This window comes from Helicoverpa zea, chromosome 1, assembly GCF_022581195.2.
Source record: "Helicoverpa zea isolate HzStark_Cry1AcR chromosome 1, ilHelZeax1.1, whole genome shotgun sequence".
In the NCBI taxonomy this organism is placed as follows: domain Eukaryota; kingdom Metazoa; phylum Arthropoda; class Insecta; order Lepidoptera; family Noctuidae; genus Helicoverpa; species Helicoverpa zea.
The window spans coordinates 12341827-12358973 of NC_061452.1; the positions used below are offsets into that span (position 1 = coordinate 12341827).

A 17147-nucleotide genomic window follows, 5' to 3' on the forward strand; every position below is an offset into this window, starting at 1 on the left:
GTACATTTCTATAGTGTATATGTCGCAGGGATATGATAAAAACGGGGATATGATCAATTCCCTAAGGGATTTGATCAAATCACGGAGGATGTTAAAATAACAACACGATTTTATCTTTTCCCTAAACAAATCTAGTGAATTGAACAAATCACTAGATTGGTTCAGTGAAATGACAAAAATAATTTTGCTTTGATATTTTAAAGGTTTATTTGGTAAGATATACCTACATAATTATGATAATCAGGTGTATGCAATACAAGGAAATATTGATATAAAAAATCACCATTACTCAGAACAATATTTTAATTTTTGAAAGAATCAACAAAAATTTCTTTAAAAAATATTTTAGTTGCGTATGATATGCCTATTTGTAATAATCACTTATTAAAACATGAAGCTGATTTGAGGCATCGTGAATAACATAAAACATTATTTTTCTTACAGGCACATCTATGACACCTACGGCTTGCCTAGTGTTTGCAAGCGCGACCCAAACAAGAACTGACAATTTTTTTGTCATTTCACTGAACCAATTTAGGGATTTGTTCAATTCACTAGATTTGTTTGGAGAAAAGATAAAATCGTGTTGTTATTTTAACATCCTCCGTGATTTGATCAAATCCCTTAGGGAATTGATCATATCCCCGTTTTTATCATATCCCTGCGACATATACAGGGATAATCGTCGGTTTTGTGTTACCATTTCATTAAAGTTGTCTCAAAAGGGCTTCAGCGTGTTGGCTTCGGCCCCACGTTCGCCTTCCAAAAATCCCGTGGTCGGTTAGAGACATACAAATATAAAAATAATAATGTACATTAATTAAAATTATTTAAAGAAATATAAAATTCCGAGTAACTACGGAGTAGAATGTATTAATATTTTTAGAACATCTCTATCATATGAAATCTGATTTTAAAAAAGTTTTTCTGCGTTAAAAAGCCAGGCGAAACCGCTGTCGTCTGCATGCATCGTTATCTCTTCAAAAAGCTACAAAACAAATTGGAAAATCTTTCACGTCTCGAAAATGTTCCTATTATGAGTTTCCTGACGAGAATGGTTCTCTCTAATTTGATTGCTCATGCTCAGCTTTGCTCAACACTTATTACTTTTTTTTTCATATTGTAGGTACGTCCTGAAAGAAAATACTCTTCAGTGTCGTATAAGATTGCTATGAGAGCACACTGCAGACTAAACAATCGGCCTATGTTCTATGATTGGAAAAAAATATGTTTTTAAGAAGATCGTGAATTCAATCAAATATTTTAGTCTGTCTGATACCGGCCAAAGACCTGATCGTTTTTATTTGCGTTCTACCATTCATTTCCATAGCGAATTATGAGCCCAAACAAACTATCGGCCGACTAAAAGTTTGTAGAGTGCTCTAAGTGAACGTTATCTCTGCTGAATATAAGAGCTGACAGAAATGTTACGGCAATCATTTACGGCGCTCTGAACTTGTGGTTCTTTGTTTTCCAGAAATTATGTTTTATAGTCCAAAACATCGTGATAACTTTTACAAAAAGAGCGAAATTCGACTGTATTTTACTTTGGGAATCTACATTCTAAAACAGGCCTTTTTTCCGACGTCAAAAATCATCAAATGACCCCTCCCGCTGTGGGTTAGCAGCGGTGAGGGAGTGTCAGACTCTTACTGACTAAAAACCGTCGTGTTCCGTCATAGGCCTTTTATGTACCAGGGCCGCGGTATCTCTTTCGAACAACCCGCAGCCCCGGCAGGCTTCTGAAACCTAAGGTACTATATTTAGGCAATGTATTTAGGATTTATTTTCAGATTCTGGCTGATTATTACGAGTCAATTTATTGTGGTCTTATTCGTTCAGAAAGATATCTAAATATTGGCAAACTGATAAGACAAATAAATAAAAGTTCAAACTTGTGCGGAGATTTAACAATTATTTAATGTAACAGATAAGTAGGTTATCGAATTTGAAGTTTTAAATAAACTGGGTAGGTATTTGTTCTAATTCAAACAAACGACTACAGGTATTTTCGATCTTGTTTATTATAAAATAAAACTGACTTATGTTTATCTATAGAATGTGTTCATTCTGAAAAATCCTAAAAATAACTGCTTGATTATAGGAAGCTGAAAACTGCAAAGAAAAAAACTTATTTTCTAACTGATTCTCTGTAAGAATAGTGTGACTGGCCTGCGGAATTTATAAGAAGACACCAGCCGCGTCCCAACTTTTTCCCGAACCTAGATAAATAGTATAGCCTATGTTAGGCTCAATGCTCTCTATTAACTAAAATGTGAAAATAAAAATCAGTATTTTTTTTTTAGATAAAAAGAAACAAAATTGGTCATAACCATTTACCTACGTATGGCGTTTTTAATGTACACACATGTATACAATTACGAATTTACAACATTCCTTTGTTAAACCAGCATTACGCACCATGCAATCGCTAATCTAATCATTGGTTATGCAGTCATGAGACTGATTCCGAAGCTTGGAAAACAGCATCATACCTGAAAACACGACTATTTATAGAAGATGATGCGTAGTGGTAACGGAGTAGAAAATATACAGCATAACAACTTTTGATGTATTGGGCCCTGTACAGACGATGAAATCTTGTTTCCATTTCCATCTCAGCGAGTTTGAAAACTATACCAATTTTTTTTTAATTCGAGCTTAAGTAATTTAGTCGTCCCCATAATATTTAGAATATTGTTATGCCCCTGAAAACCCCCAGTTTTTTTTTTTTGAAAACCTTTCTAAATGTTTACTGTTTAGTTAGTGAAGGTATGGTAGTAATTTATCTGTGGATTTTTAAGGGCTAACCTACACACCCACTGCAAAGTCTTGGGGTAACTGCAAGCAAAAGTACTTAGAATCCGGCCATCTGAAAAAAGGTTCAATACAAATCGATGTTCTAATACGTCAATCGATATTAGCCGTTTCGATAAGTGTGTGCAGGTGCTCTAAACTTAGCCTGAGTTACACAATTCGCATGAAACATGCAGAATTGCGTTAACCTAGATTTGTGCCTGAAATAGCACTGCATTCACGAGGGAACCAAGTTTTCTATCCCATTTGATATTCTGCGCCATAGACACGTTTTGATTTCATATTGGAAAGTTATGAAAGTTTCAGTTTCAACGTGTCGAGTTTCATTTGCATATAAATTATTTAAAGTTTTATAATTGGATTTGGGTGTATGTTTTTTTTTTAGTATGGTTTTATTGCTTTGGAATATCGCTTGTTCTAGTGCTTATTATTCCTGAATCTTGTACATTTTGAAGACACAAAAACGTATTAGGAATGATTAATGAAGACTGCAACGACAAAAGATTTTTTAATAGAAATCCACAAAAGGCTGGCAACACCTAGTCGCTTTAAATAACAACAGTAACCACAAAAGAGTGATGTAACACTAATGGACGCTAAGCTCAAAACAAAAGGTAAGCCATATCTCTTATTTTTCATGAAACAAAGATAATAAAGGTAATCAGGCCGCCTTATAGAAACTGTAACTAGATACTGGCAACATTAGCGAACAATACTTGTTTGTGTCGTCTTAGTTCTATTGTCTGTGCTGGCAACACTTTTACACGCTGATGAGAAGCTTCGTCCACTTTGACCCCGTTGACTCACTTCTTTGTTTTGCTCGATAAATTGATATCTAATGACGTCATTTCTAAAATGTTTTATAAAACCTAAGAAATTAAAAGAAAAACTTTTTATAGTTTCGTATTCAAACCATTATTTTATATTTAACTTTTCAATTCTAGAAGGGCAGGAAATGAGACATATTCCTCTGAAACTGCTAATGTTGTCCTTATCATATTTTTAAATCAATAATTAAAAGAAGCTAGAACTAAAAAAAAACGAATCATCCCAAATCTCTGTTCTATACTGTCATTTTTGAAAGAACTTACTATTTTGAATTTCTAATAACATTGTCAGTAACCTAAAACATACGTATTCAATATATACCAATATTTCGTGGCCTGCTGTCTTAATGTATAAAATTGTAATACTTCGGTGTGGGTGAAGCAGTATTGAACCCGATATTCAAAATAGACTGGAACTCGACATCTATCATTCTTTTTCAATATCTATGCATATCGGAATCCAACAACATCGGGTTTATTCCAATACATTTTCATATCTTTTTATCTTTGATATTCAATAAAGGCATTCTAGTTTTTTTTTTATTGAAAATATATTTCTAATCTCGTGTAGTTTTAGATTTGGTAATATTTTAAATTCAAAGAAATATGTTTCACTATCTATTTCTGTCTCCGCAATCGAGTTAATACTTCTCGGATTGTGAATAATGTTATTATCGATACTTTCATCGGATTACTAGGTATCGAGTACTGACACCTCTTTCGAAGAGAAATCTATCGGTATGCCGATGCCGGTAATGCTATCATCAATAACTGATCCTAAACGTATTTATTTGAGACCTCAAAATAATCTGCGTCTTTCGGGCAAATAAATATTAAGCTTACGAATTATATAAATTTACTGCTTCATAAACTACCTATACCTCTATAGAATTTGTTTGTTAAAGATTTTCTAGAGATATTCGAGTGATTTTAATAACTGTAATTTTCAATAATTTTTTCGGTTATCATTTTGTATGGAAATAATGTAGAAGAGAGCCAATCCAACCTAAGCAAGTGGTGACTAACCCTAATTCCTTGTATATGTAGAAGAGGCCTCTGCCCTGCAGTAGGACAACAAAAATAAGGCTGATGATGAACCCGGCAGTTCAAAGCTTACATCAACTGCTCTGCTAATAACAATCAAAGTGCCGTCATCATTTCCTAGGATACTGTTACTAACTAGCTTAATATCCACTAATTACACGACTGCATACAACAATTACGACAAACTATGTTCTCAATCCTATTTTTAGTACGAAGTGCAATAGAAACTAATTGGAGCGAAGTATCTATTGCCTTTATGAATGCTATCAAAATAATTAATAGGTCAAAGTTGAGCTTCTGATTTAGATAAATGATTTCCATGTGTGATAAGGAACGTGAGTTTGTCAATAAAGTTGATGAGAGTATCGTGTTTATCGTTGAAGTTTCGTCACGTTTCTATTTACGAGGAATTTCCTATATCGTGTAGTAAATGATTATTCAGGAATACCTACTTCGACTAGGATCATATTTTTTAGGAGAAATCGCAGCGCCAATGAATTGTTCGGAATACGTAAAGACAATTTGATAAAACCATCTAATGATATTAACCACACAATACTGAATGGACAAATGTGTAGAAATTAATTTACTGAATTACAAAAAGTCGTTTTATTGTGCCTTTTTTGTATTCTAATCATAAAGTTATTTAATACGTACGTTATTTACTTTAATATCGTATATCAACCTAAATACCTCTCCTCTTTGAACTTGACACGTGTAGGCAGACATTACAAAGCCTATTAATATGGTCGTATTATTCACATAATATATTTTACGACTCATTCAATGATAACGGCCTGTATCAATTATCAGAGGTCATATCGGGTCGTATTCATTCATTCGCACTTAGTCAATATCTTTGTTGTTCTAAATGAAAAAAATAACCTAATATATTTTATCGATAAGCTCGTGTAAATAACAATAGGATTATATTAATGGTTTATCTATTTCTTAGATAAACCGACCATGATTCACCGACTCAAGCTAATCAAATAAAATATTTTATAAAGAATCACGAAACAGTAAGTCCCATACATGGTGTATGAAAAGTCGGAGACAAAAATAATTGAATGTGAGGACCACAACATCTAAAATCTACTTTTCCAGGACAAATAATTATGAGGCACCTACTTCAAAAGTTCAAAACGCCTAAGTACCAACTTGATTATATTCTGGGTAATAAGTAATTTAATACGCCTATGCCAATATGGCTGCTAGTCTAAACAAAGTGAATCAAGGTGATCATTAAGAATTTATTTAGGTTTTAAACGTCAAAGGATCCAATTGCAAATACCAAGAAGTCATGATTGGACCCGGCATACTGGTCATTGCTCAACACAAATGTTTTAGTAATGAGCATCTACTATTACTATTAGGCCGACAATTTGCAAGTCAAAAGGCTATTTTAAATAAAATTGAACGATTGCTGTAAACATTTCAATCTTGTTCTACATTCTGTTTGTCTTCCCACAAAATGAGGAGATTTTTGTATAAACTATAGTCTGTTTTTTAAACTCGTAGACTAAATTGACACTTGCAAAATGTCAAACTTACAAATAATGTTGCTAGCTTTTTTGTACAGTGTTGTACTTACGATACCGGTTTGTTGAATCGTAACTTTTTATCTATAATAGACGGATTTAAGATTCATTCAAAGTTTTATATGCACAATTCACGTACGTACACACGGCTGCACGACGTACTACAAACTGCCAGGGATATCTGACCACACAACGCCATGCGTAATCATCAAGAATAAGCCCATTATTTCAGAATGACTTATTGTAAAAAAACGATACTTGATTTTATTAACGCTAAGTTTCGGTCGTGCCACATCACTATTTAAGAATTTGCAATAGACTGGCAACACTCGTAATGTCAGTTTAGTCTACGAGATTAAAAACAGACTATAACAAAAAAATAGGCTTTGCCTAATATAAATGTTCAATCAAAATTAAAAGTAGATAAGTAGGACGTTCTGCAAAGGATAAAGACCCCGAAATCAGAATACCAATATGTTTCTCCTCTTTTTTCGGAATTTCTGCCTAATACATGATTTCTAACAGGAAAGCAGCTCGAACGGAATCATGAAACCTTTTCTCGTAAACCTCTCGACCCCTATATACCGAACCCATGTATTATTCGTACATTGCCTCTCGTTAGGTGAAACTTGTGACCACACCACGTGGGCGTAGGTCACCGGCCACTTTAATTGTTAATCCCAGTTAGCCCATCGCCCATGATTCAACAGACGGACCGAATGGACGCTGCAATAGCAATCAAGCTTTGCCGGTCTGTCGTCATTATTTCATTAACTCCTAAATTGTTATGTAGATAACAAGTGAATTGGATGTACTATTGTTTTTCCTGTTCCAGTATATAATATACATTCTATTAACGTATTATGGTTTCAAACCATTCCGATGCGTCTTTACCTGTCGTGATGACGCCGGTTGCTTTGCAAGAGTAGACCGAAAAAATACATGTCATCTTGCCTAATGGGAAGACTTAGGTATATAAAGTTCAGTTTATATCCTTAATAACCTTTTATACATAAATAAATATCCTAAATTTGCAGAAACATCTACAAACATTCATATTCCTGAGCTGCCTAAGCTGCCTACATAAATAAAGATTTCACGAGCATGGTAGACAAGTTCCTCCGTTTGGTCAACATCATTAATATTGCAACTAGGTAAACGGCTAATAGCTCATATCCTTTGTACAATGACTGGGTTTCTCCGAATTTAGTCGTCCCAATCCGGTCTAACCGGTTTTGCAGATCAGGTTTTGAACAATGCCATATTTTGGGCCATCATTAAATGCAGCTACTGGCGGGAAAGCCGAGCGCGGCAAAATGGATTCTAAATTCGAATTCGTTGCTATATTTTTAAATTTTGAATTTAGAATGATATCTTTTATTTTGAGAAGACTTTTTTTTTTAATAACTTCGAGAAGAATGAGGTCGGTTCAAAAAGATCATTAAAATAGTTCTATGTTAATCTGAGAATGCAACCGTGGGAAGTAGAAAGGCCGTGAACCGTAAAGATAATAAACGCATAACTAACATTTCACAAATAAGATGAATAAAATAAGCCGAATTCGTAAAAGCCTAATGAAAAATACCTTTCAATATTTTGAGAGATAAAATAAACAGAAATATGAACCTTAATTTTGTCATTTGGAACAATATTCTACATGCCAAAGGAAATAAGGAACAAAGGCTTTGATTGCCAAAGTATTGAAAATCTATTTATCTATTCTCATTGGTGTTAATTCAAGGTAACGTCATATTTACAGCAATTTATTTCTAAGCCTTGCCAATGCACATAAACACCGAGTGTTACAGCTGAAACGAAACAATAATTAAATTATTCATGACTTTTATGACATACTTTACGAGGATACTCATACGCATACGATCCAATGCTCAGTTCACTGTTGTCATGACAGTCATTATAACCTCAAAGTTATTGTTAATTTTATTTCAGTCAGTGTGTAGGTGCGACCATGTCTCATTCGCATAAAATCTCTGGTAATCCGAATCTGGTCAGTTTTACGATTGTTAACACAACTGTACGCAAAAAGACATTTTGATTATTTAGATTTCGTTTTTCACGATGCGAAACAGAATTCGTTTTGCCAACATTTCTTAGTACCTACAGTCTGCTTAGCAGGGTTTAAATGCCAGCTTTTAAATGAGATATCCTTTGCCCAAAGTCTTAAAAATAACAAGCATTAATCGAAGCTTTAAATTAATTTCAGTATGAATCAGATGTACGATTCAGACAGATAAATAAATTAATTCGCTTTCTTAATCGTCTGATTTGGAAAAGGCATCTTGAAAGCATCATTAGTTACCAAACTGAAAAAACATAAACATAAACTACCCTTTACATTAGGTACCTAAGCTGGAAGAAACTATGTTCTTAGGTTCATAATAAACCCCAGCGGGGCCCAGCAGGGCCAAGGCCTGCCGGGGCTGCGGGTTGTTCGAAAGAGATACCGCGGCCCTGGTACATAAAAGGTCTATGACGGAACACGACGGTTTTTAGTCAGTAAGAGTCTGATACACTCCCTCACCGCTGCTAACCCACAGCGGGAGGGGTCATTTGATGATTTTTGAAGTCGGTAAAAAAAAATAGGTTCATAATAAAGAAAAATAATAATACCTACCAGAGAAATATTTTTTTCGCAAAAATAAAAGTTAAAAATAGCCAATAACATTTTAATGCTCTGACTTTCGTAACCTTCAAGTTTTATCTTGGCAAGTTTAATGAATATTATTTTAACAAGCTTTTTTGTAACTACGGAGATAGCGTAATTTTTTTATATCAACAACCCATTGTCACAAGGTGTAAAACTCGACGCCGAAGAAATAAAACTGTAATAACAATAAAACATAGATAATTTCGTCACAACAGACCTAACGTCAGGCGGAAAAATAGCCAGCATTATATTTAACAGATTAAAAAACTTTTTCCATTCGACCGACGACTTTCATTTGTTTGTAGCTGAAATGCCCAAACGTAATTGTATTCCGTCATTTGTTTATTTCTATTCCTTGGGAAGTTTTATGTTATGACTTCAAACATTACTTTAAATAATAATATCGTCGGCCGCTCAAAAAATCCAATATCTTAAAACTTTAATTAAAAATGTTTGGTAATAGTTATAGAAAAATGACTTTGACAGAACGTTAATATTGATGTTAAGAATATATTAGAGTAATTTTGAAACATAAAGATAGTGTAACTTCCTTGTAATTTCAAAAATAGTACTTTTTTAGACGTGTTTTCGGAATTAATTATGATCGAGTAAAATTATCAGTATCGTGTTTTCGTTCTGGCAGAATCTAGATAAAGATATCAATTTACCTATATCAAAATTTCAGATCCATTGGTAAGCGGGTAGTCCTATAATTTGGCATGGCAAACGGCTATCAAAATCACGGTGGCGTCTTAAAGTTGTCTCAAAAGGGCTTCAGCGTGTTGGCTTCGGCCCCACGTTCGCCTTCCAAAAGTCCGGGACTCTGTAGTCCCGAGTGCATGGCAGAGACATAGGTACATAATAATAATAATGTCGGGACACCTTTTCACACATGGTCGGTAAGCCCCATGGTAAGTTATTAATTAACTTGTGTTATGGGTGCTAACACAACTGATACACTACATATAGCTACATATATACATATTTATAAATACATATTGTAACACCCAGACCACGGCCAACAAGCATGCTCATCACACAAATGTCGACCGAACCGGGAATCGAACCCGGGACCTCAGGTCCGGCAGTCCGGCATAGTGACCATTGCGCCATCGAGGTCGTCAAACTTTAAAGCATTCAATACCTATTGCTTGGTGCCGCGATGCGTTTGAAAATTAAACGCTCAATTGTTAACTCAGTTTACCGTAATATTATTAGGAGCTTTGCCGTCCAAAATACAAACCAATGAAATCTAATTCTAGGAACTAACAATAAATCTCCCGCGGCATGCCAGTTTACTTTGTAGCCCAATATTACGCTTCAGAATGTCGTCAACGTTCGACCTGAGGCCAGGATACGGTGTGTCAAAAATTGGCGCCAATCCAACCTGTGTTTGTAAACTTTCATCTTATACGAGTCTATATTTATTCGGTGAATTTTATGTGCTGCTACCGATGGCCTCGCCAAACGTTTCTGTTACAAAATATGCAGCAGTTCGGTTGAAATCGAAGCTATACGGTAGATTTGATACGTAGATTCCAAGACGGATTAGAATAGTTAAAGACCTATTCTTGTTCTTAAAAGGAATCGAAAAGTATCGATCAATGATCACATGGTCACCATTTTAGCGAAGGGTAGGGCTTAGGTACTCTATTTTAGATTTTTATTGAGAGACAAAAATTCTTAAATTCACATGTTAGTTCCATGATTCTACGTAATATTGGTATTTCCTCCTGGTTTTTCCCCTGGCGACTGCGCCTGACACGTATGTTGAACGGAGATACAAACTTTGTACTTCGTAAAGTCATTGTATGAATTAGTTAATGACTTTGCCGGTTTGTCATATGGAATAATATGTTAGTAAGTCGATGCTTCCATATCCGTTGTAACATCCAGCCTACCTCGTAAATATTTTATGTGTTTCCACGCAACAGATGGTCGTAACTTTCAGCGAATTCTTGTCTTATATTGTCATTTTCTGCGGTATTATTACTGTATTATGTTCATCTTTTGTTTTGATCACACCTCGCATGTAATCCTGCAGATGTTTCAATTTGATTTTATTTATTGTACCTACAAGTTTTAATCGCACGCCCATTAGGTTACATACGATTCAGTGTTTTTTGCTGTTATAGCAAACGCCTAGTTTACTTGTCATCTATTTTAAGTGAAGTTTTTTTGGAGAATATCTATGTGCATTCTTTGTTACCTTTATTTGTCCTATATGAACCTCGCCATAATTTAAACAAGGTACCTATGTAGTAATTTTCACAATCTCTTAAGTATCGTTATGACTGCGTAATGCATATATGCAATTAATTACTAAAATCACTAATATTATATGGTTAATATATAACTATTAATGTGAAAATCTGCTACAAAAGGAACATAGCAACCAGCGTGATTCTAATTAATTTACCTTGTTTTTGTCGTGTACTGTAAACTGTAATTTCATTAACATAATTCACCACAACTTTGTACGCAAATGATGATGCTCAATTTATTCCTGGACTTCTATAAAATATTGTAAGACATCAAACATTATGGGCTGTTCTATAAATAAATAAAAAATAAGTATCTATCCGTAAAAAGTTCCAACTTAAATAGATTTACTACTGCCCGTATGACGATCAATAAAAAAGTCTGTGTAAGTGGTTTCATAGAACTGCTATATTACGCTATTGTCCGAATATAGCACCCTGGGGGACCCCATTGTGTGAAAGGTCCTAAGTCAACAGCTCTGACCATTGTTACTGGTCAGCCACTAAGACTTGTTAAGCTACTTAAAAGCCTATCAAAAATATAAGTCTTTCGGAGAACAGTGGATATTGGTATCAGTTACAAGTTTGTTTAGTCTATCAAATGTTATGGTTTGGACATTAGAGACGTCTTTATATTAGGAAATTATGTTCATGAGTAGGTTTAATTCTGATCATCTGATCACCTTATAAATATGCCTAGAGACTGTTTGACCTGTCGTCAATGTCCTTAAACTTTCATGTACTAACTACTTCAAGTTCTAGCCCAAATAAACATAAAAAGGAGCTTTTAGAATCTAATAATATTTTTAATATCTCGTTAATCGTTCGAGTGGTGTGCGGCGGAGCATTAAAAGTTAAGCAGCCATACATTTTTATGTTCTGTTTATCTTCTCACGGTGTGGAGTGCTTTGTTTCTATTTATATTGACGATCTCATTAACGTTAATTTTATTTGCGTCTTATCTGTACTCATTAATGGGAATTTTGGTAAGTCATATGTTATTGTATTTATGACATTCTGGAAGGCATATGTGTTGGGAATCTACTCATGCACATACATATATGTATATCAATTATACATAATATGTATAACTAGCTTCTGCCAGCGGTTTCACCCGCATCCCGTGGGAACTACTTCCCGTACCGGGATAAAAAGTAGCCTATAGCCTTCCTCGCTAAATGGGCTATCTAACACTGAAAGAAATTTTCAAATCGGACCAGTAGTTCCTGAGAATAGCGCGTTCAAACAAACAAACAAACAAACTCTTCAGCTTTATAATATTAGTATAGATGTATATCTGTCACCGGAAAATAACAAGATCCGTAAGTTTATCAATTTACTAGGAAGTTTATAAACTTTCGTAAGATTCTAAACGGGAGATAAATTGTAATATTTTACGCCCACATTTTCGTAAATTGATAAACTTACTGAACTCACTCGTAAAATAATAAGTAAGCAGTAACCAAACGCTACGCGCGATCTGATTGGTTGGCTGTCACGTGTCACTTCTCCTTGCCTCTATGAACATTGACCAATCAGACAGCAGTGCATTATTTTACGTATTTCAAAGATCGTATATTTAAAAGAGTTTCTGTGATTGGTCGAACCATATAAAATCTTACGAATAGACGTCGGAAATTGATAAATTTACGAAAATGTGGACGTAAAATATTACAATTTATCTCCCGTTTAGAATTTAACGAAAGTTTATAAACTTCCTAGTAAATTGATAAACTTACGGATCATGTTATTTTCCGGTGACATATCCATTAATTAGGTTCACTGTAAGGAAAAATAAAATTGTAATTAACTACCGGTTATCCAAGAAACCTAACAAGAGATAAAACTTTATGATTACGTAAACATTACAAATGGGAAGTGGTTTCTGCAGTCCATGTTTTGTGTCTGTTGACTGGCCAACTTTCTTTTTCTCCGAGAAACTAAAGCCGATAAATAGTCTTTCTGACAACAATAAGTTAAACTGGTTAGTGGCACTTTGAATAGCGGCCAACTAATCCCCGAGCCATCTTTTGAACAACTTAAACATTGACGCCCGTAGAAACCGAAAGGTTTGGTTGTTTTGAACTCCAGTAGATCAAACTTCGTGTGATCGAAACCTTTGATCTTAATCTCATCAATATTAGTTTAATCGAGCTCATTAAGTTGGATATTGAATCAACATTATCAAGTTTAATTTATATTCATCCACCGCAAACATTTAAATTAAATTTTGAACTTCCATAAACGTAGAAGGATCTTGCAAAAACAAGGACGACATTAATGAAAAGATTTAATTGTCATCCAATTAATGCGATTATGCTACAAATGATATGTGTTGCGCAAGATCGGCGCCCGCGCCGACCGGCACGTTTTTGTTTACATTCGTAACTGGTTGTAGTGTTAACAAAACCAGTTCTGTGCTCTCTAGACCCACGCCGAAGTCCTCCCAATATCCTTCATACAGTTCGCGACCAAGTCATACACATAAAACTGCAAAATGTATAGCCATCACTTCGCGAAATAGTACATTCACGATACAAACCGTTTGAACGTCGTCTATTAAATTGCTGCCACGCCAAATGATCGTATCATTGCTCAGCCAATTGACTATAATAGTGTGGACTGTTTATATTGCAGACCTTGGCCACTAACTATCGAGCTTCTGAGGTACCGAGCTAGTGAGGTGGCGAGTTATCCACGCCATCATAATACTACGCTAATTACATAAGACATTCTCGACACGCTCTGAGCCGTCGCTACCTGGAATCTGATTATCTATTCGGTAAAATGCTGTTGTTTACCAGTTTCTAATGTAAATAAACCCGGGACTAGTCCTGTTTTGGGTTTGCCCAAAGGCCATAGGGAATTGATTTTATCCTTTGTATTATTTTTACCTGACTACGCTCTCTGTTGTTGTTGGATATTAAATAAACATCCGTTTCAATCGAAATTAGATGCGTGCCTATGGGTAAGTAAAAATGAAATATAAATGGGCGCACACATGTTCCATTCCAATATAAAATATGTTTATTATTTTGTTTTTGTCGTCGTTTGCGTTAGCAGTTCAAAGTCATTGTAATGTTTATGCTGAGGTTTTGTAATCAGATACTATCTGTGTGTAAACAATTATAATATGTATATGGAGATGTAGACTTACCGTGTCCTGCAATTCCTTGAACTCGTTGAACAGTTTGTTCTTCTCAATCTTCTGGCTGAGGGACTTAACGTTGGCAGACACAGCAATCATGTTAGCGGTGAGCTCGTCAACCTCATGGCGCAGCTGCCTGATCTGCACCTCGCGCACTATGGTGAACACCAGCAGCCAGGCCAGCAGCGCGCCCACCACCACAGCCAGCGTGATCAGCCACGTCTGCCATCGCCTGTCCGTCTTCTCCACCATCGCACCTCTAAACTGCCTCTCAAAATCACCGCTCATCAAATTCTTTGAAATGTCCTGAGATTCCTTCATGTTGGTTTGGGTATACATCGAGGTGGCTTCTGGTATAAGTGCGTGATTCTCAGCCATCACAGCCCTGACACTGCACTCGCGAACCGTCACCCGTCACTCGATTCCTAAGTGGCAACTACGCGAGTAATTAGCCTTTATCGGCCCATTATCGGGGTTCGTGGAAGGCCGGGTCGAGGGCTACCCGTGAAAGAGATAGAGTAAGTCGGTGCACGTGCTGTAATTCGGGGGGTAACGCGCGTGCTCAACGAGACGGATCAGGAGCGAGTGCGGAGCGACAGCTATGTAGATGGGTGCGCGCGCGGCGGACGACTGGACGCGGACGCAGCAACACGGCAACCGGCAAGCGCGCATCGCTCGGACCGAACCACCTTACAGTGTGTGAATGCCGAAGTTCAACTCTGCGTAAATCTTTGAAAGAGACTTCGTTCTTACTGTAAAACAACAGTACATAGAAAGAACTTATTAGAGCAACATGCAATGCCACTGCAGTAGTTTGGAACTACTCTGGGTCTGAAACTATTCTGGCTGTTTGGACTAGCAATATTTTAGAGCGTATTTCATGAAGAAAAAAGTGGATCTTTTGTTAGCACTATTTTATATTGTAGAACCGGGATGATCCCACATATCTCTGAAATACGGTGCATGCATTATAAATAATAACCTTCATTGACCGCTCGAGAAAGATAAAATTTAACACCATTATGGAAATGAGGTAACCCGTTTTTGAGATCGACAAACTAAACAAGAAGAATTAAATTGCGATATGATCACGTGAATGCAGAAAAACATTCTTCATAATTGAGACCGGGAACGTTTTGATGTATTAAACATATGTGTATGTAAACAATATGATGCCCTAGATGCAAGCCGTAAATAAAAAGAGTAGATTCAAGTAGATTGTAATTAAAGTCATTGTAGTATTTAACCTTGTGACGTTCAAATCTTGAGTAAAGACAGATAACAAACTATCATGCAACCACTTCAACCAAATGAATTGTCAAAAAAGCTAAACTGATTGCTATCTTTGAGAACAATAGAGTTTACGTGGTGAACAAAGATTCATTCATTATAGTTCGGCCATTCAGAGAATGCGTTCCTGACACGTCGCGATTGAACTGACGACGTAACTACATTCATTGATTATTGATATAATAATGTTGTTTTAATGCTCCTCAATTGTTAAAACGGTAAACAACCAGCAAAAATATTTTTATCGTAACTGCAACGCCATTGCAAAGTTACGTCGTCAGTTCAATCGCGACGTGTCAGGAACGCATTCTCTGAATGGCCGAACTTTAATATTCTAGACCAATCTAGTGTACCAGACAAGCTGACGGATACAGAATTCCAGTAAGTCATACATATATAGTAAATAGACACAAATATGATGTTTATTCAATAATTGCGTACGTCACTGGTGCGGTTACTGATAAGAACATGAGTGAACTACACAAATGAATTCAGAACTTACTGAATGAACATGCAAAAACATTCATTATTCATGGTCCGATATTTATGGATGACCTAACGGGTGAGGAAAGTGAAGTGCGTACAAAAAACTAATCAGTAATGGTAGCAGTTAATATGGTCTTAGAAGTACGCAATACTTTGTGGTTGGATTTCTTGTAAGCTATATGTATAGCTATTCTTGATTCGCACACAGTACTTGTGGATTCCCACAAGGCAGGGTCCTGGGCCCAGCTAAATGTTTAATCAATTGTAACGAAACGAACTATAGTCATGTCTTATTTCCTAACTTTTTATAGTAATAAAACTATCCGTGGATAATATTTGTTTAAAAAAATGTTGTAGGATGCACTTTTGATAAAGTTAATTATGTCTCTTATACTCACCACCAAATAATGGTATAAAATCGAAGAACACACATTGTCTGTTATAATCAAAGCCACAAAGATTAATTTCACACTGGAGAAAGTACAAACTGTTGACATTTCTTTTTCCTATCTCTACCAACAAATTCAGACTGCCAATTCAGCACATTGAATCGGATTGATCTCAGAAATATATGAGCCGCAAACGGCGGTCGTAAAGGCTTATCAATCCATTAATTTATCCGCGAGCTTGCACTGTGTTTCCTTACAGGCAAACAAATTCTATTTCTACACAATCTGTATGGTATGGTCCTTGACGTACACTTATTCAGCGTCCCTTGCCTTGCCCGTCCGATCCTATTAGAAAAAACAAAAAGTTTACATAAGCTTGTAATGAAATAAATGTTTGTTAATTCTTGGTTCTCAATAAATTATTTACGTACCTAAGTACTTCTGCTATAGTGTTAGGTAAGCCCAATACTTACCTACCATCCTCATTAAATTATAATAACTTGATCTCAACGCTCGTTCGGACTACAAACAGCTGCTTTACCAAGAAACTAACCAGCAATAACTGGACGGTTAATCACCTCTATTCACGTTAACAGCATGCACCTAAAAGTGCCAAAAACGACATCCGAAACCGCAAAATCGCCCATTAAGAGGACGAATTGGAATTTTTGGCGCC

The 17147-nt window shown here is 35.7% G+C and overlaps 1 protein-coding gene across 1 annotated transcript in view; it reads right to left on the minus strand.

Annotated features, from left to right (window-relative positions):
* Positions 1–14931, minus strand: part of LOC124632541 (protein eiger) — a 60112-nt gene extending 45181 nt beyond the window's left edge. The window contains exon 1 of the mRNA XM_047167446.1: positions 14316–14931. Coding sequence (XP_047023402.1) covers positions 14316–14684 — 369 coding nt within the window. The 5' untranslated portion in view covers positions 14685–14931. The remainder of the gene's footprint in view (positions 1–14315) is intronic.
* Between the last annotated feature and the right edge of the window lie 2216 nt (positions 14932–17147).